The sequence below is a fragment of the Netta rufina genome, assembly GCF_964035555.1.
Source record: "Netta rufina genome assembly, chromosome: 1".
NCBI lineage: Eukaryota > Metazoa > Chordata > Aves > Anseriformes > Anatidae > Netta > Netta rufina.
Window position 1 is genome coordinate 145,874,858 of NC_140123.1, and position 21,509 is coordinate 145,896,366.

At 37.9% G+C, this 21,509-nt stretch overlaps 1 protein-coding gene across 1 annotated transcript; it reads left to right on the forward strand.

Moving 5' to 3' along the window:
• Positions 1 to 9,203: 9,203 nt before the first annotated feature.
• On the forward strand, positions 9,204 to 10,604 carry CHRM2 (cholinergic receptor muscarinic 2; the record flags this gene model as incomplete). Its single annotated transcript, XM_084306419.1, has 1 exon — positions 9,204 to 10,604. The coding sequence occupies one exon, from the start codon at positions 9,204 to 9,206 to the stop codon at positions 10,602 to 10,604; it is 1,401 nt and encodes a 466-aa protein (XP_084162545.1).
• Positions 10,605 to 21,509: the final 10,905 nt, after the last annotated feature.

Sequence of the window (21,509 nt, forward strand, 5' to 3'; positions counted from 1 at the left end):
CTTTTCTTTTCTTTTCCATGTGTATAAATTTTAAATAAGGGATTCATTTCTGTTATGTATTCTGTTATATCTCCAGGTATTCAGAACAAATTATGAGCTTGTTTCTCTCAGCCTTCTGAACCCTCACCTCCTCCCTAGCTTTGCTGATTGTCACCCAGAAACTTTGTGTAGCTCTCATAAGGTTTTTCTATTTAAAAGTACAGGCATAATAGCTGATATGAAGATAATGAACTGCTGTGCCTCCAGTTCAAACTGGGCTGCAGAGAGAAAGCTTACCTATAATGGCTCTGTTCCTTCAGAGAATAAATTCTGGAATCTAATGAACTCCAGTTCAATCTTAACAGAAAACAACTTTTTTACCAAGGGAACCTTTCCCAGGACTATGAATATTTATAATTTTAGGCTGAATTCTGGTATGGATATTTTAACAAAGTGCTTGAAGAAGATAGTAGTAGTCAGATAAAATTTTCCTTGCTTGGGTTGACTGGTGTAAGGAACTTCAGTCAAATTCCAACAACAGTAGTACAGTGCAGGAAGGGAAAGAGAAATAATTCTTCTGGACTCTTTATAGCCTACTCTGCAGTTGAATCATGCTCAAAATGATGACTAAATAAAACTGGTTGTAGTGCATAAGTGCAGGCCTGAGCATGTATGTCTGTGCAGTGGGTACCACAGTCTAATTATACCTCAGTAGTCAGCCTGTTTGCTACTAACAATAAATCAAACTCTAATGGTTTCCCAATTTTATCAAAATACATCTCTGATCCTTATTTATAATAAAATGTATATTGTAATAGAATTTAAATTGTAATAGAATGTAAATTGTAATGAAATGTGGGGCTTCTCTACCTGAGATACTTCAGTTACATCTAATTTTTCAGCACATACCGAGTCCATACTACTGATGAAAATGACTGCTTTGCGTGGTAGCTGCCTTTGTGTGCCTCTAGGTGGAGATCCTATCCATTTAACTCAGCCCTCTGGAGAGAGCAGTGGGATGCTTCAAAAGGTAGATAGCAAATGTAGGCAGCTGCTTTGAAAAAACCTGCTTAAGTTACAAATTAAATGAGGAAGGTAGACAGACCACATTAAAAAAAAAATAAAAATGTATTTTTTTTCCTGACATTTGTCAGATACTTGTTAATATCTTTTTTATTATTTTTTTTTTTCCTTATGAGCCCCCCATGCCAGGTATTTGTTTCATTGTCTGTGTGTAGTGCATATTCTAGTCTCTTACTCACATTTTGAGCTAGACCCTGCAGCACATGATGAACACAAATAGGCAGAACCTAGGAGAATGGGAGAGGAGGGGTTCACTATCATAAGATGCCAATTATCAGCAGAGTTCTTGCACAGTTTCCACTGCAGGAGTTGGCCGATATGACATCTGGTACATCGACGTATTTCTTAGCTTTAGGCTTTTTGTTATGTTTCAATTTTTACTTCCTTACTCAGTGATTAGAGATGAGTGGTGACATCTTTGTACAAGGACACTGCAGGGGGCAGTCTTGCTGAATGTTTTTATATGAAGGATGAAGAAGTCACGACTTTCAGATGCTTTATTCATGTTATACCACCTCTCAAATGATGGATAACATTTTCTGAGACCTATACAATTCACAGTTTCAGCTTTACACTGCCTATATATAAATGTATGCTAAAGAGCTGTAGCTCTCTGCAGCTGCAGATACACTTTGAACACTCTCTTTAACTAGAGAACCCCAGTTCCCTAGTTAATTGGCAATGTGCACTGGGGGTGTGGACTAGGCTATGCATGGATATCATACAGAGAGGGCTTAAAAATAGCTTTTAGTTATGGATCATTGTTACACAACTGCATCTCTTCTTTTTGCACAGCCCAGCATTATGGGTTGTGAGATTCCTACAAGCCCTGCCCCATCCTCAGTTGACATGACATCTGGCTGTTCACTAGGGGCTTTTTCTTGCCTAACCAACCCCCTAAAGGAGTTCTGAAAATAATGCTAATAAAGCTCCCAATAAGTTTTCCCATTCCTTCTCTTCATTTCGTTTTTTACTCCTTACTTCACCTTGGACATGTAGTGACACCCATTTGGAAGGCACTGAGGTGTCAGCCTCATGTTCCAGGATACTGTATTTTCAACTGCTGTAAACATCAGGTGAAATGCCACAGAAACCAGACAATGTTGAGGACCTGAGGATAACAGCAGTAACCTCTTCCTTTCCTCTTAAAAACAGATTCATATTGTCTTTCTTACTCCAAAGACTTTGTGCTCTGATTTCTGTGTTATAAACTTCTATTGATCTCAACAACTAGATTTCCAGTTCCCCACACCCCAGCTTACTGGGGAAAAAAAAAAAAAAAAAAAAAAAAAAAAGGTCCGTTTTCGTTTTCTAAAGCTAAAGGGATCTGAACTATTTACTTGCCTGAAATGTAGCAAATACAAATTGAAGTCTTTTCAATTGCTTTTCTGCAAATACCCTCCAGTGTGTAAATAGCTTTTCTAGGTTGAGGTGCAGAATACTGAAGGTGGTACTCAAAGGGAACTCAAAGGGAATGAACTACTGTACTCTGTATGTCTTACTGTATGGGCAACCATATCATACACATGTATGTGTACTTTGATACAGTTCCACAGGAGCAAAGAGAAAAGCCTTGCCGTATCTTTGCCACAAGGCTTGGCTTTTTGCACACTTTGGGAGCAAGTGTTACTTATATCAAATCCTAGCAAGAAGAAGGTGACACATGAGTGACGGCACTTCTAGTCACAGAATCATAGAATATCCCAAGTTGTAAGGGACCCACGAGGACCATTGAGTCCAACTCCTGCCTCTACACAGGAACACCCCAAAATCAGACCAAGTGTCTGAGAGTGTTGTCCAAACACTTCTGGAACTCTGGCAGGCTCGGCAGGCTACTGCCCTGGAAGCCTGTTCCAGTCAGTGCCCAATTACCCTCTCAGTGAAGAACCTTTTGCTAACATCCAGCCTGAACCTTCCTTGTCACAGCTCTATGTCTTTAGTCCAGGAAGTAAAAATCCCTTTTTGTGAATCAGAAACTGTTAGATAAAAACATGACTGTGAAGCTTATTTTTCAGGTTTGCACAGTGCATTAAGTTGCAGGATTTAAAGTGGAATAATGTCAGCTGCCCAAAGACAGAACACAAATACTCTCTTGATTATCCAGGCCCTGAAAAATAAAGCCATACCTACAGCCAAAACTATACTTATAGGAAGATAATAGAGTAATTGTCTTAGTACCATTGGGTGACTATCAGCACAATAGTAATAGTAACAACAGCACAAATTTAGTAGAAATACATAATTATCCAGATCTTTGAGGAAATTGCTTCTTTTTAGTTGTTTCCTGAAACTAGAGCAATTGTATTTTTGTGTATGCTACCTATACTTTCCATTGTGTGATTCTGAATACAAACCAGTTGGGCCTATGACAATATATTCACCAGTTTTAGACTCTTGGAACAGCAGTGAGCAAGATGTGTTTAAGTGCTGTACAAATCTTCAGGCCCTGACAATAGCACTGAGGCAGCAATGTTGATGCCAACACTGCCACCTACTCGAGTAAAATTTCCCACTGCTTTTGAGGGAGTATTTATGCTATTTTGTGTTACTGACACAATGTTAGTTTGCTTTTGTTAAAGCTCCATGACTCTGATTTCTTTATTGTTTAAAGATATGCACAGAAACTCTTTATTTCACCCTTAAGCACTCTTTAGGACGAGATGGGGAAAAGTAGATGCAGGCAGTCCCACAAAATATCTTTCTTTCTTTTTTTTTTTTTTTTTTCTGCTAGGATGTGATTATTGTTGATTGAGAGGGAAAAAAAAAAAGTGTATGAAAATAAGAAGAATGGACCACACAGAAGCAGTAGTATTTTCCAAAGCAGTTTCTAGTTTTAGATGGATTGCAGAAGGTAACCCATGCAGTGAAGATATTAGTCTTCTGATATTTGGGGATTTTCTGAAATGTATTTTTTACCAATAACCCAGACAAGATCTATCATTTCTCTTGAAGTCTGTAATAAATTCTGACAAACGTGCATAGTATATTTGTCATGGGCTTCGGGTTTTTGTTTCTCTCTTTTTTCACACTGTGGCTTTAAATGGAGCCAAGAATGAATTTAGAATCAAAACCAGTGCAGTTCAGAATCAAAATCAATTCAGGGAAATATACAAAAGTTTCTTCTTGCTACAGAAAAAATAAAATCCATTTTGCATATGTTTGGAATGGAGACAAACTGGATCAAAGGGGAATAACAGTTAGAAAATATTTTATTTTTGTTTAAGAGTTGAATGCTGAAAAATGCTTAAAGTAACAATGCACATAGATTGCTGGGTAATCCAATTTAAATCTTCAATATAATTTCCAGGTATAGATTATTTGCTTCCTCTTTCATGTCTTGACCTTTTTACACTTTCAGAGGATTGAAAGAAGCCATTAAATCCTTATGATATTTAACTTTGCAACATAACATAACATAAAGGAAGGATTTATCTAACAAACCTTGACAGCCATAGCGTATCAGTCATTTTTTTTTTCAGTGTAAACAACTCCATAGTCTGTTTTGTGACAGATGTTGATGATTTGTTCTCAACAAAAAATTATAATGATTGCATCAAGATACATCTGCACTAAAGGGAATGGATCCTGTCAGGACAAGTGGAAAACAGTCAAGTCGGCAGGATGTAATTGATAAGTACCTTCTGTGTGCAGTTCACAATCTGAAGGGCAATATCTAGCCTTTACCACTTCCCTTTGCCTTCCCTTTTTTAGTCTGAATACCCCCAATGGCGTCATTTTGGTTCCTCACCCTTACCACAGTTCATATTTCCAATGAAATGGTTTACAGAAATAAATTTATGCACTAGCCCTTTGTTTTGCTGTTCCCAGTGACTGCTAGGGAGATAAATGAAGGACTGAGAAGCAGACCATGGCTGCCAGCATGCTCTGTGAAAGTATACTCCAGCCTGTGCCAGCCTATGCTGTGTTTTGAGTGAGGATGGGGATCCAGGTCAAACCATCTGTACCCTGCTTCTGCCTGTCCTGGCAGGCACTAACAGTAAAAAAGACCTGGCATCATACTACGCCAAAAGCGTACACTCTGTGAAACCCACTAAATCCCCCCATTCTGTCCCCAGCCCCAACCACAGAAAGGACAGGAATAATTTTCAGCAGTGCGAAAAAGCTCTTTAGAGAAGAGAAACTACTGTACTGAGAATGTTTCCCAACCACTTATCAAATATCAAACAATTAATTTTTTATATGTGGATTTCTCTGCCTTGGATATTTTCCATGCAATTATTATGGTGTTTACATTCCACAAACTTATATATTATAATATATATTTCAGAAAATGAACTTGGTTGTTTTCCAGGTCACAAGAGAAGCTTCTTGCCTTTTCTGGCTATTCTCTGTTTAGCAAGAATGCACTTAGTATACAAGAATAAATTATGGTAGCCCATGGGAGTCAGTGCCATATTGTGCAACTCATAGAAATACCCATGGGCTTGCAGAAGAGAGCTCTGTTTGTTCAAGAACAAGATCTGGTACTTCTCATAATGGGAGGTCATATTACCTTAAAATGCCTCTGCCTGTAGGTCTGCCTGATGAGTAACATCTGTTCCCATAACAACTGCCTCTCCAGCAGGAGAGACAGACTCCGTGGCATGACAAAAATAAAAATAGTCCACAGTACTGTTCTGAGGGAGCAAGCGGCCCAGCCCCAGTAAGGGAGAGAAACCTCCTTACAGGTGTGATTCAAACCCTACTGGGGCCAGCAGGAAACAGTCCAGCAGATTCAGGGCATCTTGCATTAGGAGGTAAGAATATTCCTGTCTCTGCTCATATGTGTAGAATGGTAGTTCTATACAGAGTGATGAGAGATGTCGGTTGAAATCAAATGTTCTGTAAGTTCTCATCAGCATACACAGGAAAATGTGATTCACTTTACAATCATATTGACACAAGAAAATAAATATTTTACTGTCATATGTGATGGCAGAATTCACCTCTGTGTTTTTCCATACCTAGGAAAGCCGTGGCAGTCAATTTAATTTGCAGTGCAGGACTATCAGTCTTCCTATGACAGGACAGCTTCATGCAAAAGGAAATAATTGGGAAAGGGATTCCTCTGTTTTACTTCCATTCAGAAGAATACAGTGAAATTCTATTCTTGACAAGTAAAACTAGGTTTTAGCTCTCATTCAGCTTCTTGCACCCCAAATAATAAAATCAGGGGAATTACCAATATTTCCATTGAAACTGGGTAAAAAATTCAGCTGAGAAAATTTAGGAATAAAGTTAACTGGGAGGTAGTAATTTGATTTCACAAGTTTCAAGGTTTTGAAATGAATTTTATTGCTCCAGCGGAATAAAAACAAAATTCTTAACATTTTGTCACAATGGAATTGTAGAGAAACATCTGTCTTCTTATCGTAAAGCTTTTTTTTTTTTTTTTCCTACTCAGATTCTCTCTCACCCTCTTCCCTTCTTTTTCCAGCTTCTCTTGCTCTCTCTCTCACTCTGTCACCAGAGGTAGCTGCCGAACCCTGGATCACAAACTCTTTTCAGGTGAAATATTTTTGAAATCAATACATTTTTGTGGGTTATTTCATCTTTTCATCAAAAATGCTTTTGGTCAAAAATGTTCATAAACAACCCTGCTTGGAAGAAGTCCCCAAAAATTGATAGCTTACACATCTGGCTGGATAGCCAGCTGCTCAACTGTGAGGCTGGGGCTGAAAAATATATGCTGAATTGCTGAACTGAGAGTCCTACAGATTAAAGATGTCTGGGGTATTCTCATGTCTATTTTTTGAACCAAGAATAAATTCTGCTGCATTCCCCTTGGAATGTCTTACCTTGCAAAACACGTATTTAAATAAGCATTTCTCCTCACAGCTTTTTGTTTCTTTGAAACTCATCCCAAGGATTTTAGGGATGTACCTGTGATTAACTAGTAGGAAAAAGTGTCTGTCTAGCCTTATGTTCCTATATTTATCATGTGCCCACCTCACCATGGAACTGGCTAAAAAATCTCATCTGTTTTAAAAGTAAAGACAAATGCATAAGCCTTATCTACTGCCAGTCATATCTCTTTAAGTAAAAATTGTGAGATTATGAAGTCCACTCAACCAGAGAACCTTCACCCTGGTGTAGCATCTTGACTTTTCCACAGAAACGGACTTGCTTATTTTTCTTAGAGTTCACAAGGGTTTTTGCTGTTGTGCTGACATTTCACATCATCTTTTTCCTTTTGCATCTGAAAGAAAGTATGCAGTTCTAAAATGACAATGAAAATGCTTCGCTCCAAGTGACATGGATTATATACTTCTGTGCATCAACAGGCTTGTCACAGAGAACAGAGAAGTATTTCCCTGAAGTATAAAGGAGCCAAACATAATATAATATTGTTTTTTTCAGTCTTCATTAGATTGTACCCCCACTTTTAGAATCTCAGTCTTAAAGAAGTGATAACCTATGGGTGGGAAAAAAAAAAAAAAAAAAAAGGAAAAAAAAAAAAGGAAAATATTCCAATTAGAAACAATCTAACTTCTCTGTCACATCTGGCCTTCATGCCTCAATAATCCCTTGAGCAGAGCTCATAAATAATGAGAGCTAGGAGACTGGCTGTACAATTCCAGTGCATTCTATTGATTTCCAAGGGATGCACAAAAGGATAGTACATATCCTTAAGGCAAAAGCATTTGCTGTTTTGTTGTTCTTCTATCAAATATATATTGCTAGTATTTTAATTAATATTTATTGAGTACTGCCGATAGGTATACAGGGCACAAAAAGAGTTGTTCTGTATGAACAGAACTGATTTTATCTGTTTCTTTCTTTACCCTTTCCCTGCTGTCCATTTTATACCTTTTGTCATAGCTTTGTGTGATATAAATTAAAAATATTATGATTTAAAATAAATAAATAAATGAGGCAAGTACAAGTGAGCAAGCATCAAGAATTTGTGCCTGGTGACAGGACGAGGGGGAATGGGCTAAAGTTGCGCCAGGGGTTTTTTAGGTTGGATATTGGGAAAAACTTCTTTACTGAGAGGGTTGGAATGGGCTTCCCATGGAAGTGGTTGAGTCACAATCCCTGGAGTTCTTTAGAAGACATTTAGATGTAGAACTTAGTGATATGGTTTAGTGGAGGACTTGTTAGTGTTAGGTCAGAGGTTGGACTCGATGATCTTGAGGTCTCTTCCAACCTAGACAATTCTGTGATTCTGTGAGATTCTGTGAATTTTATCATGTTTAAAAAAAAAAAAAAAAAAAAAAAAAAAAAAAAAAAAAACCTTTTGCTAGGCACAAATGCCAAGGGGATGTACAAAACCATTTTGGTTTCACTGAAAAAATAAAAAAAAAAAAGAAAAGAGAGAGAAAGAAAAATAAAAAATTATTTGTAAACATCTATCTAGACGGCCAGATCCACAGCTGAGGTGAGTCTACCAATTCTGTTGACTTTAATAGATCTGCCCCTTTTTTGTTTATCAGAAGACTAATAACTTCAGTTTGGCATAATGGTAAAATCTTTGCAATTTATGGGAGAAAAATAAAATTTAAAAAAAAAAAAAAAAAAGAGGTAACAACAGTGCAAGAAAATTAGGGAGAGAGATTACACAAACTTGCTCCATGAACCTTAAAAAAGCATACCCAGCAGGAACATGAAGGAAAGATGGAACCATAAGTCACTTTCTCATGATTCAACTCATGGTAAATCACATCTTCACCTTGGGTTATAAGAATAAGGACTTCAGGGCTGTATTTTTTTTTTTTTCTTGGAGGTGGCTTGAAATGAGCAAACTGAATTTTTATATTAGTAGGGAAGGAATCAATACACAGATCTTGTTACAAAATTTTCAAGTCATTCCTAGTTTTATAACTAGGCAAAGAGAAAAATTGATGGGACAACTTAAAAATCTAGACATGGATTCAAATATAGTGCTTTTGTCACACTTCTACAGAAATCCTTTTTTCTATGTTATTCCAAAGGGGATATTATATGTTGCAATGTGTTTTCATTAGCACAAGAAGAATGATCCTTCTGCACTCGATCTCCTACCTTTAAATTCTTTCCAAGTAGTTTTCCTGGAATCCATTTCCTAAAGGTAAAGGGACTGATTTCATAATGGTATATGTTTTCTTTTCTTTCCTCTGCAGGCTTAAGTGATAATTGAGTATCTTGTTAGCAGCACAGAAATGAATAACTCAACGTACATAAACTCTTCCACTGAAAATGTGATGGCTCTGGAGAGCCCCTATAAAACTGTTGAGGTGGTCTTCATTGTCCTGGTAGCAGGATCTCTCAGTTTAGTCACCATAATTGGGAACATCCTGGTCATGGTGTCAATCAAAGTCAACAGGCACCTGCAGACTGTCAACAACTATTTCCTGTTCAGCTTGGCCTGTGCAGACTTGATCATTGGCATCTTTTCCATGAACCTGTATACACTCTACACTGTGATAGGCTACTGGCCCTTAGGGCCTGTGGTGTGTGACCTCTGGCTGGCTCTTGACTATGTGGTCAGCAATGCCTCTGTAATGAACCTCCTTATTATCAGTTTTGACAGATACTTTTGTGTCACCAAGCCTCTGACATATCCTGTAAAGCGGACCACTAAGATGGCAGGCATGATGATTGCAGCTGCGTGGGTGCTGTCCTTCATCCTGTGGGCCCCTGCAATTCTCTTCTGGCAGTTCATAGTAGGAGGAAGGACTGTCCCTGACAAGGATTGCTATATCCAGTTTTTTTCCAACCCTGCTGTCACTTTTGGCACTGCCATTGCAGCTTTCTATTTACCTGTTATCATCATGACTGTTCTTTATTGGCAAATCTCTCGAGCCAGCAAGAGTCGGATAAAGAAAGGGAAAAAAGAAGCTGCTCAAAACCAGGATCCAGTTTCCCCCAGCCTTGTTCAAGGTAAAATAGTGAAACCAAACAATAACAACATCCCAACCAGTGGGGATGGATTGGAGCACAACAAAATTCAGAACGGAAAAACCACTGGAGAAACTGCGATGGAGAACTGTGTTCAAGGGGAGGAGAAGGACAGCTCCAATGACTCCACCTCAGTCAGTGTGGTTGCTTCCAACATGAAAGAGGATGAATCTGCCAAAGATGCCAGCCAGACTTCTGCTTCCCAAGACCATCTCAAAGTGGAGAACTCCAAGCTGACATGCATCAGGATAGTCACGAAGTCTCAAAAGGGTGACAATTGTGCTCCCACAAACACCACCGTGGAGATAGTAGGCACCAATGGAGAGGAAAAACAGAATAGTGTAGCCCGGAAAATTGTCAAGATGACGAAGCAGCCTGCCAAAAAGAAACCACCTCCTTCTAGAGAGAAAAAAGTAACAAGGACCATCCTGGCTATCCTGCTGGCCTTCATCATCACCTGGACCCCATACAACGTGATGGTGCTCATCAACAGTTTCTGCACATCCTGCATCCCTGGTACTGTATGGACCATAGGTTACTGGCTCTGTTATATCAACAGCACCATCAACCCTGCTTGTTATGCGCTCTGCAATGCTACTTTCAAGAAGACGTTTAAGCACCTTCTTATGTGCCATTACAAGAATATAGGAGCTACAAGGTAAAAATAATAAAATAATAAAAAGAATAAAAATAATAACAGAAAAGGTGAAGAATTTTGAAATTAAATAATAAAGCAAACAAATAACAATGCCATAGCACTTTATGCTCTACTATGGAATGTGCAATCCAGGATGTTAGTGGAAATATTGAGATGGGGCGTCTGCTCCACTCCTGAGAACTACACTTAAAACTGTTTTGTGTTTGTTTTTTTTGTTTTGTTTTGTTTTGTTTTAATTATTGACAATAAATCTTGAGGACATGGGGATGTTTTGAGGAGTTATTCAAGTATATGGTCTGGAGGCACAGTTACTTTCTGAGAGTATTTTGCAGAAGGGCTTTAGAATCTATGCTTTTTTTGTTTTGTTTTGTTTTTTGTCATTGTGTGTAAAATATCTATTTTTTTTTCTGTGTGTTTAAGAGGTATTCATATACGGAAAAGAAATGAGGTAACTTTTAAAATAACTATGTGGAAGAAGTATATAGGCTTGGAAGAACTTTACATAATCCAAATCATAACAAAAAGTTTCCAAAGCTCAAGGTTGTCTAAAGTTTTTGTCTATGTAATCTGAAAACCTTAATGTTATGTAAATCATGCTGAAAGATATTTTATGTTGTTTATGATGCTCCCATTTCCCAAACTGCATCATTTATGAAAGCATAATTCTGCTCAACATGTAACCATTGCCTAACATCTGTATCAAAGTCTGCTACTTGTCCCCTTCTAGGGGATTTTGTCCCGTGATCTCTCCACCAAGTAAAAATAAAAGTGAAAAAAGACATCCTTTCCGGATTGCTAAATCCCAGGATTGTTTCAGCATCCATGTAAACCCAAGCTTCTGAGACTATTTTGTTTACTTTGTTTGTCATATGAAATCTGCCCATGGATTTGTCTTTCACCTCCATCAACCTTCCCCTCCCTTTTGTACTTTCTTTAAGATGCAAAGACTGTATATCAAAAGAAGTTGTAAATTCCAAGGTCTCATCAGATCAGCCACAATGGTGGCCAAATGAAGGGCCTCAGCTGAAGCATAGAAACAAGCTTATTACTAGGAAAATAGAGATTACATCCTTTACAGTTGGATGTACAGATGAGGATGTATGTTTAGGGGCTACAGAATGAATAGTCGATATTAGATGACTATGCTCTTGACCAGCCAAAAGGTGATTCTCATTCACTTACTGATGAAAAAAATGAGATTTACTGATATGCCCACATAGATCTTGCTCTGCCTAAGACCTTAGTGTGAAACCAGGGTCCTATCTAGGTGTATCCTGTACAAGACGTTTACTTTGTGGAAAAGATATTAGCTATTTTGCCTTTTGTACCAGCTAGGAGCAATATTTTCACCATATGCCAAGGGATAATACTAATAAAAAGGCAGAGAAGAAATCAGAAATTACTAAAAAACAGATACTGAAATAGTCTGGAAGAGGGGCTGGTAAGAGCCATGTTCAAATATTTTCCGTTACTCTGTACCAGCTCAAATCCAGATTCTTTCTACCTGACAAAGAATTTTTTATTTCAATATTTGACATTTATTGTAGCACAACTGAGCACTGTGTAGATAGGTCAAAGTATATCAGATTACTGAAAACAGATATTGTCTGTGAGTGTTACATATTCCAGTTACCTCCTTCTTTGTAACTCTCACTTCCAGGCACTACTGAAGTTACACCTACACGTTCTGTTATCCAAAAAGTAGCTTGCTGCATAGACAGTCTTCTGAGAGATTGTATTCTGGAGTGAAAGCCACCAACCAACTGAGACACTAAAGCATTTTGTTATTTCATGTTAACACATAAGAGTCTTCCAAAATACACTTTAGAATAGAAGCATTCAAGATTGTGGGAAAATTAATCTTGCAGGCTGAAGTTTTACATTTGACAAGCTTATTGGAAGAGAGTGTTGAAGCACTTTGGCAATCTGACAGTTTTAATGTTTCAAAGTAAAGGTTCCTAGAAGAAATGGAAAATGAAGAAGATTAAACTGCAGTAAATTAAGGCCACATTAAATTTAGGATTAATACGTCTTACTATGCATTCATTGATTTTATACATCTAGTGACTTCATCCTAATGCATCTAAGTGTCTCCATGCAGCCAAGGATCTAATTTTGCAACCCTCACTCACATCAAGCCACATTTGCTATCATAAACTTCAACTTACTGCTTGTAAGGAAAAATTACTCAGTGGTAAGGTTTGCAAAATCGAGTGCAACTTGTCTTTCAAAACCCAATCCACTAGGCTTACATTGACAGGTCAAGAGAAAGAGTTACATGATCATTTCTACATCATTCATTCTCTTAGAGAGTTAAAAATCCAGGTGAGGGGGGGAGTTAATTTTCTAAATCTTATTTCTTTAGAAATTTTCACAAAAGAAACTCACCTGTTCCTTTCAGAATGTAATGAAGATATTAATAGCACATACACATAAAATGGGAAAAATGTTTTGATTATTATTTCACCTTATAGCTTCCATTTCCCAGCAGGTGTGTAAATGATTTATTCTCTCCATTGAAGCTTTCACTTTTTCATAAATGATGAATTTTTCCAACAGCTGAGGACTCTTCTACAGGTTAAGTGTAAAATTAATGTGATATTATGACACTCAACACACCATGCAGAAACAGATTTATTTTGGGGCCAACATTCATGAAACAAAGAGTGACAGACTAGTGTGAAATTTTCTGGAATTTTTCCTTAGAATCACCCCCACTTTTGATACTTTTGATCCTTTTGAAAAGGCAAAATTCTTTTTTTGTGTCTGTATTATTGCATATTTAAATGTTTGCAAGAGACATAATCTTGTGTGTTTCCACCTTGTTCTATGGTACATCAACATTTTCATCTGATTGAAAATGTAAAAATACATGAAATAATGTACTTACACATGTACAGACAGGCATGCAAAGACACACCAACATGTTTTATATACGTGGAAAATAATCATCTAACTCTCAAGATGTTGTATGTGATTATTGTGTCTACGTTGTGCTTGATGGCAGCTGGTGGGATTTGCAGAGCCAGCTCATACTAATGACATTCTGTATCCTGTCCTGAAGGTAGAGAGGATGGCAGAGCCTGGGAACTTCTCAGGTCTGTGGCTGGTCATGGCTCAGTAAGATAAAACAGAGAATAATCTTTCAGGACCACAGAAGAAATTGTCCTTTTGAACATCTCTCGAGCTCTCATCTCTTTGCTTTCTGTCCCAAACAACATTCAATAGGTTTCACTTCCCTTCTGAAAGATAGTTCTGCAAGATGTAGATGTCGGTTTCGAAGAGCAGCGCTCCCTGGGTACCTCTTCTGGCTTCCCTGGATGTTACCCGCGCCCCATCCACCCTATGGCCCCTGGTGGCTCCGCTGCTGGTGCTGCCACATCTTCATCCCGGGCTTGGCCAGAGGATGCACTGGCCACTTTGGTTTCACATGGAAATTGAGAAAACTGTGAGGATGAATCATGAAAGAAAAAAAAAAAAAAAAAAAAAAAAAACCTGCAGCGCACACTTCTCACCCTCTCCTTATCATCCTCTTAATCTTTTCCAGAAGCAGCTAAAACCAAAAAGGCCCAATCCTTCACAGTATCTGTGCTGCAGCAGGGTTTGTCCCATTGGCAGCCCATTGGGGGTGAACCATTCTGTCATGGGCCATCCCTTCTTTCTCTGTCCAAGGAGAGGACAACAGCCTGGAGATGTGTCAGTCCAACTGGCACCTTCTCTGAGTTTTAAAGACAACTGTGGTTAAAAAGAAAAAGGAAAAAAAAAAAAAAAAGAGAGAGAGAAAGAGAGAAGAAAAAGAAGAACAAAAAGGGAGAGAGATAAAGAAGAAGCTGAAGCAATATTGAGAAATTTGTTTTCCAGTGTGTACAAAACCTGAGGAAAATTTGTCAGCTGTTTTGTTTGGATTTTTCATTTGATTTATTAGAAATCATGGGGATTCATTTGGAGACAGCAGTGTTTGAACATTGCGTGATGAAAAATAGTCCAAAGCCAACAAACGCATTTATATAGGTCACATTTCTTTCTTATAGGTCTTTCTTTCTTTCTGGTTTGCCTCTCAAATTCTCATGGGGGCAGGAGTTTTCAAATGGACCCCAGAGATCAGTTGTTTGTTATCCACAATGCAATGGGAACAAAAGCAACAGCTAAATCTATCATCCCTCTGTTTTATATCCTTCTGGTGGAAGAAAACATGTTGACAAGAGGAGGCCTCTTGTGGTTGGAGTGAGAACAGCCCACCCACTATTGAGAAGACTTCTGGTTGTCACAGTTGCTCCTGACCATCACAAATCGGAAAGAGGCAGAAGAGTATGGACCCTTTTTTGCTTTGATTTGTTTCATCTCCTGATGGATTTGAACACGTCCCTTGCCTGTGCTGCAGTAAGGCTTGCTATTAAACTCACTTCCACAGATTTTTTTTTATTTATTTATTTTTTAATGTTGATCCCTGCTCTCCATTCCTATTGATGTGGCAGCTGCGTGGGTAGAGAGCACCTGGTTTCTCCAATGTCACTGAGGTGGCACACTTTGAGTTTTTCTTCTCAGAAAACAACACCTCACCTGGCCACTCCTGTTACCAAAACCATTTCTGGTACTGGCCTTGCAGGACCAAGTTTCTAAAGCGTCCCCACAGCCACATTATGATGCAAGGTTGGCATTATGCAGTTGGTGGGAGGCAGAAAACACGCTGCTAAGAATTGTTTTCCTTCCCTAACCTTACAAAAATTCCTAAACATCTTTGTTTTTTTTTTGACAAATCAGGATGCTTCCTGTGCAAAGCCAAACTATTGTGAAAGAAACAGCAGGAAAATCATCTCTGGGTTGGGGAGTGGGAGAGAGGTTGTCGACAGGTCTAGAGTCTAGTAGCCTTAGATATTTTTAATCTCTCCTCCTGGATGGCTCTGTACTCACAGTTGACAGCAAGGTAAAGAGTAGAAACTGATCAGCTAAAAAGATTTTTCCCTTTTTTCCCCTCTGGATCTACAGATCTTTTATACAACTTGTCTAGAAACACTTGCTAATGAAATTATATATTTCTATGCAATATTCCATTTATCTTTCCTGTATATCATTAAAGACTTCTAAGAAATCTTTTTTTTTTTTTTTTAATTTATAGAAAATCTTTCCCTGAGAGAAGCTGATAGATGGTCCTCAATCTGCAGTAGCTTCTTTTTTGATTGCCCTGCCTCTTTCCTCTTTTGACACAGTTTTGAAAAAAAAAAAAAAAAATGCTTTCATTCTCCCTCTCTTTACTATTTGTCACCTGTGTTTTAGCTACAGGTGTGCAGTTTCTCTTACTTTTAAGACACTGTGAATGCTAGTATTCAAATTATTTAATCCCACCAAAAATACTGCCTTCTCCAGCATGCAAATCTCTCTCCATTGAAGTCGAACATACTCTGTGGAGTGAGAAGTTTCATAAATTCTTTCTGCATGGGATTTGATTTGGAAAGAAGAAAATTCCTCACATGAAACAAAGCCAATTCAGTTCTCTTCCTCCCCAGTTTTATTATGTCCATATGAGAAATAACTGGATGATAGCAAAGACTGAATATTCTCATAGTGGAATATCAAGAAGCAACATGCATGGATTTATTTTATGCCTTGTGCAACGGTAAGGCAATCTTCCCTTCCACTGAATCCCTTTTTATTCCCAAGCTTTCTAGCAGAGTGTTCACTCAGAAACCATGCCTAAGAAAGTAATTATAGCAAGACTGAGTTAGACATCAATCATTTACCACAGCCGATGCAATTATTTCTCCTTTACTTTTGCTTCCTTCCTTTGCTATGGCCCCTTTTCCTACATCACGGAAACTAGTGGCTTACACATGCATATCAGTCCTCCCGGGTTTCATATTTCAGGATACTGGGTAGATTTGTTAGACATATTTAATTCCAGTATCAACTGAATAAAGAAAAGAAAAAAAAAAAAAAGTGTCTTTTCCCCATCCAAAGTTTTTTTTAACCTCAAAAATGCAATTGGGTGGGATGAAATTGGGTGGGATGCAATTACATCTTTTTCCTATTTTTACAGAGAGTTATTGTATAGGTTTTTTTGTTTTGTTGTTTTTTGTTGTTTTGGGGGATAGTCAGGGGGGTGGTTTGATTTGGTTTCTTTGGACAGTACTTGCAAAGAAGCACATAGCAACTTTCTTCTTTTAGATGCCCCAAAGTGCTCTTACTCCCTGAGAGAACCAGCTGTGGATGGTGTATGAGACAGTAAGGTCATGATTACAGTGGACTCGGGAAGGAAGGATTTCACTGAGTTTTTAGCTTTTGGACAGGTTCACCTGGCAGCTCAAAAGAAAGTGCATGCCCTAATTTTGTAAAAGAATGGTTGTAAAAGAACGGGTCATGGTTGGATTGCTTTTTTTTCCACCCCTCCTAGCTGATGTACGCTGCAGGAGAAGGGGAGGTATTTCTCCACCACAGGCTCTGTCGTTACACCTCTACCCTAAACACAGCCCTTCTCTGAAGCACAGCATTGTAGTAGTGGTAGTAATAATAAAAACAATACTGGAGAGATTGCCATGGTTTCCAATAAACAGACCTTCTTATACATTGTCCCTTAATTTTGGTGGCACTTTGCAGAGGTGGTTGGTAAGTTAGAGACTAGCAGTTTGTAAATACCTTTAGAAAGCGTGTTTTAACATGACCAACAGCATATCTTGTCTATGTACAGAAATAATACAGTATGTGTACTACTATTCAGATTAGGTTATAATGTAAATATATCTTCAATGAATGTCCAATTATTCTTCAAGCTCTATGTATGAGGAAGAACCTCATCTCTTCTTGAGATTTTTTTTTTAACTTAAGGGTATGGCAAACCTGTCATTCATTTATATATATATTAAAAATAAAAATAAAAAGTTTAAATAACTGCATTCTTTTCTTCAAAAGTGAAAAATACTGCAAAGAAGAAGGGAATGCATTGCATGTATATGATACCCAAAGTCATATGGTTAGACTGGGAACTGATGTTCTTACAAGTCGGGGACTGGTCAAATTCTTGATGCTGTACATTTGATCTCATATAAATAAGATAAGCACAAGTTTATGGTTAGCTGTGTAAAGCTGACCAATTTGACTATATATATACATTATATATTTATATGCTGTATAGATATATACATATTATATACAACATTCACACAATGAAAGCAAAGTTTGATAGTCATATTAACTGGGAAATTGGATGTTATGTTGTACTCCATTTGGAGGAAAAATATATGTTTTATTCAGCAACATTCAAATGTTATGCAGGATGAAGGAAGAAGGTGCTTCACCAAAACAACTCATGAAGGACAGAGGTTTGAAATATCTTGAAGACACAACTAAAATTACATGCAATATATATGTATGTACTTCTGCTGAGTTGTATTCCTAGTTAAATATTAAATTAAACAGCAAGTTATAACAATAATAAAAATGTTTTTGTATGTGGAATCCCTGTTTTGTTTTCTTTTATTTTATTTTTACTGAGTGAAATACCCTGTGAAATACAAAATGGCATAACAAATGAAGAAAAATAGTTTCCCTACAGTAGCCACAGCAGTGAATGACTGTAGTAATTAAAAGAATAATTCTAACTTTCTTTTCCATTGGTCTTCTTGACAAGTGTGAAGTTCATGAGATGTCTAGAGAAGTACTTAACTTGTCCTTGTTTTGTCCACATCTCTCTTTCCCATACAGTTCACCTCTTTTGGTGACTCTGCTTCCCATAGAAGATTTTTACCTTTAACTGCAAGATCTCCTCAGTAATATGATGAGGATCTTTAAGATGACATTCCTCCATATATTTCTGCCATCTAACAGTATTGAAAGGGAATAGGTATGACTCTTTTGTACCCATCCTGTGTAATGAAAATGAAAGAAGTTTGTAGTGAATTTTGGGGGAAGATGGCACCACTAGCACCCAGATATATTTTGATCTACCATTACTTTATGAATACATACCTATCTGCATGGCAATCCTAGCAAGTATCTGGGAATAGGATAAAGCACATAGGCCGCATATATTTAGCTCCTCAGGGTCTCAGAACACTCTCTCACCCCCAACATGGGACAAAACAGGGTTCAGATGTAGAAGAAAAAAACAGTGGTAACCATTCCAGCCCAGCTAAATTGGGCTTTTGGTGGACAGTCAGTCTGGTAATTTGACAAGTGATTTGACTGTCATCAAGAGAGGGTCTCTTGGGCATAGTGGGTACATCAGCTCTGTAAGGATACTTCAGACTTTGGTAACTGCTACAGGTGGGATATTAATTCATCAACTCCAGAGTAGAAAGAATTAATTTTAATAAGATGTTCAATTCTCCTTTTAAATATATCCTTTTTAAATATTTTAATATTCTTACTGTTTCTTACTGTTTCTATCTTATGAAGACCTTAAACCCATTTTTGCCCTCTGTCTGAGACTTCCCACCACTGCTCTTCCCTCTGTTGTTCCTTTAGTCCAAGCTCAAGTTCAGCCATTTCACCACCGTCTTGCTGTCCATAATCTTTCTACAATGAAAGACAGAAAAGCCACTTTTTCATCTCTGTTTTTCTTAAAATAATCAGATAAATTTATGTTTGAATATATTCATTCACTTTTCTTGTATTTAAATCTCTTGCACTCTGCAAACCATATACTTTACTGATAGTGCTGCAAGGTGGGAAAACACTATTACTGGTCTTTCACACATAGATCCCAGTGGTCAGAAAACACTTGTCAAGATCAAACTAGAGACACAAATAATTATTTGGACTCTTTTTACAAGCCACCATTTATTTAATTCTGAATCATCTCTTCTGTTCAATTCCAGTTCTTCTATTCAATTCTATCTCCTACCCAGCAGATTACCAGTTTCAGTTCCTGCTTTGCTAACCAGCATGTCACAGAACCATATGCATAACTTGATCTGTCAGTATACCACTCTGGTCCAAATAATTTTCTCACACACACATTATACCATCTATAATTGCCAACATATGGCTTCAGGGGGGCCTCAAGATGCTGATGGTGAGAGCTGTAACAGATGGAAGAGGTTTCTGCAAATATGAGGGTTAACTTCCAAATGGGTAGAGTTGCCAATCCTATTTGAAATGCAGCATGACAGGCCAAGACTTAAATCCCTTCTTTATATGTTTTGGAGGGCAGTATCCAACCCCACCTTTTTTCCAAAATGTACTTTTTTGTCATTTTTTATTTTTATTTGTATGTAGGCTTTAAATTCATTTAAAATTACAAAAAATCTACAATAAGAGTACTTGCAAATCCAGAGCACTGAAGCTGTTGTTTGTCTTCCCAGAGAAGGTTCGGATGCATTGACCACACATATTTTGAAAACTCATCACACACAAGGAAAAGGGGATACAGTTGGTGCCAAACTACTCACCTCCCTGACTAAGTCACTCAGGTTAATTGTTTCACTGCTGGGATGTGAACGAGGTTACCTTTTTCTTTAAAAATGTAGACTCACAGTCAGTCACAGTAAACATCACCATCTGAACCTCTCTATATAGCCAGTAATTATGGTTAACGTAATATCTAGTGGCTTCATCCTCCCCCCTCTGGAGAGAGAACTTCAGACGACGTTCCCCAGACCAGTAGTGTTTTTATTCAGTGTTTTTCTCTGAGGCCTTTTATTAGCAGAAAAGATTGTGAAGTATAACTGTTTTCTGTTCACTGTGTTCTGGAAACACCCCGAGAAAATCAATGCAGAGAAATGCTACTATTTTGTAAATCCATTAACTGTTTCTGGCCTTTTGCCAGCCTTTGTATGCACTGTCTAGACATGGGAACCTACTTGGCTGTGCTAGGATATGGACTTTGCTGCCTTCTCCTCGATGGAGCTTGCCAACTTCATTTCTACCAACACATAGAACCAGGGGGAATAATAAAAGCAGCAAGAAAGGTATCAAAGAAAAAGAGCAAAAAGAGTAGTCCTTTCCTTATGTCCTTAATCATAGCTCTCTTCCTTCTTTCCTCTTCCCTCCTTTGTTTCTTCCTTCTTTCTTTCCCCACCTCCCCCCTCCCCCCCCCTCCTTTTTTTTCTTTTCTCTGAAGTGTCTCAGCTAACTCTGTGGGTTTCACACTCTCATTAACAGGTTGCTAAAGGTGCTGAATAAATCACTATGAAAGGAAAGCCTTTGGCTTAAAAATGTGAAGCAATGTGGGAGGGAAGGAGGCAAAGAAGAATGCCTTGAAAAGCTCTTGAGTTAATTCATTGCAGTTTAGAGACCAAAGGAGTTCCTTGCCTCCCACCATAATCACTACTATGATTTCACCTGCTGTTGAAAAATGCTCAGGAGCAGGACTGAGCAGGGGTGATTGAATGCATACAGCGCAGCAGTGATATTCATAAATGGAAATGTTATTGGTGGTAGCTGCACCAAATCATTTTCTGTGAGTATGGAAATAATAGATCTGTAGCCTCATAAAATTATTCCTGATAAAACTCCAACCTAAAAAAAAAAAAAAAAACCAACAGGGAGCAAGGTCAAATAAGTTAAATCCTTCCAACACAGAAGGTACAGCTCACCACCCTTTACAAAAGTGAATACTGATAGGTCCAGAGGAATGCCAGCAGCACCATGGTGCAAGATCTTCTTTCTGTGAAAGCCACGTTCTGGGGCACAAATTACAAAAAACTCCTTGGTCTTTCAGCCAACCTGTCTTTTGGGGTAACATGGGCTAAACTACTAGACTTCACCGCTCCTGCCAGGAGCCAATGGTAAGGATGAGAACAAAATTCAGTGGATGCAGGTTTAGTTATTAAAATAGTAGATGTGATATTTCATATATGGATATCAAATCACAGATTTTGTTATGTTAAACAGGAAAAAATAAAGAAGCCAAAAGTTTCCAATGGTTTTAGTTGGTATATTTTCTGTGACACATTTGGAAAAAAAAAAATATTCA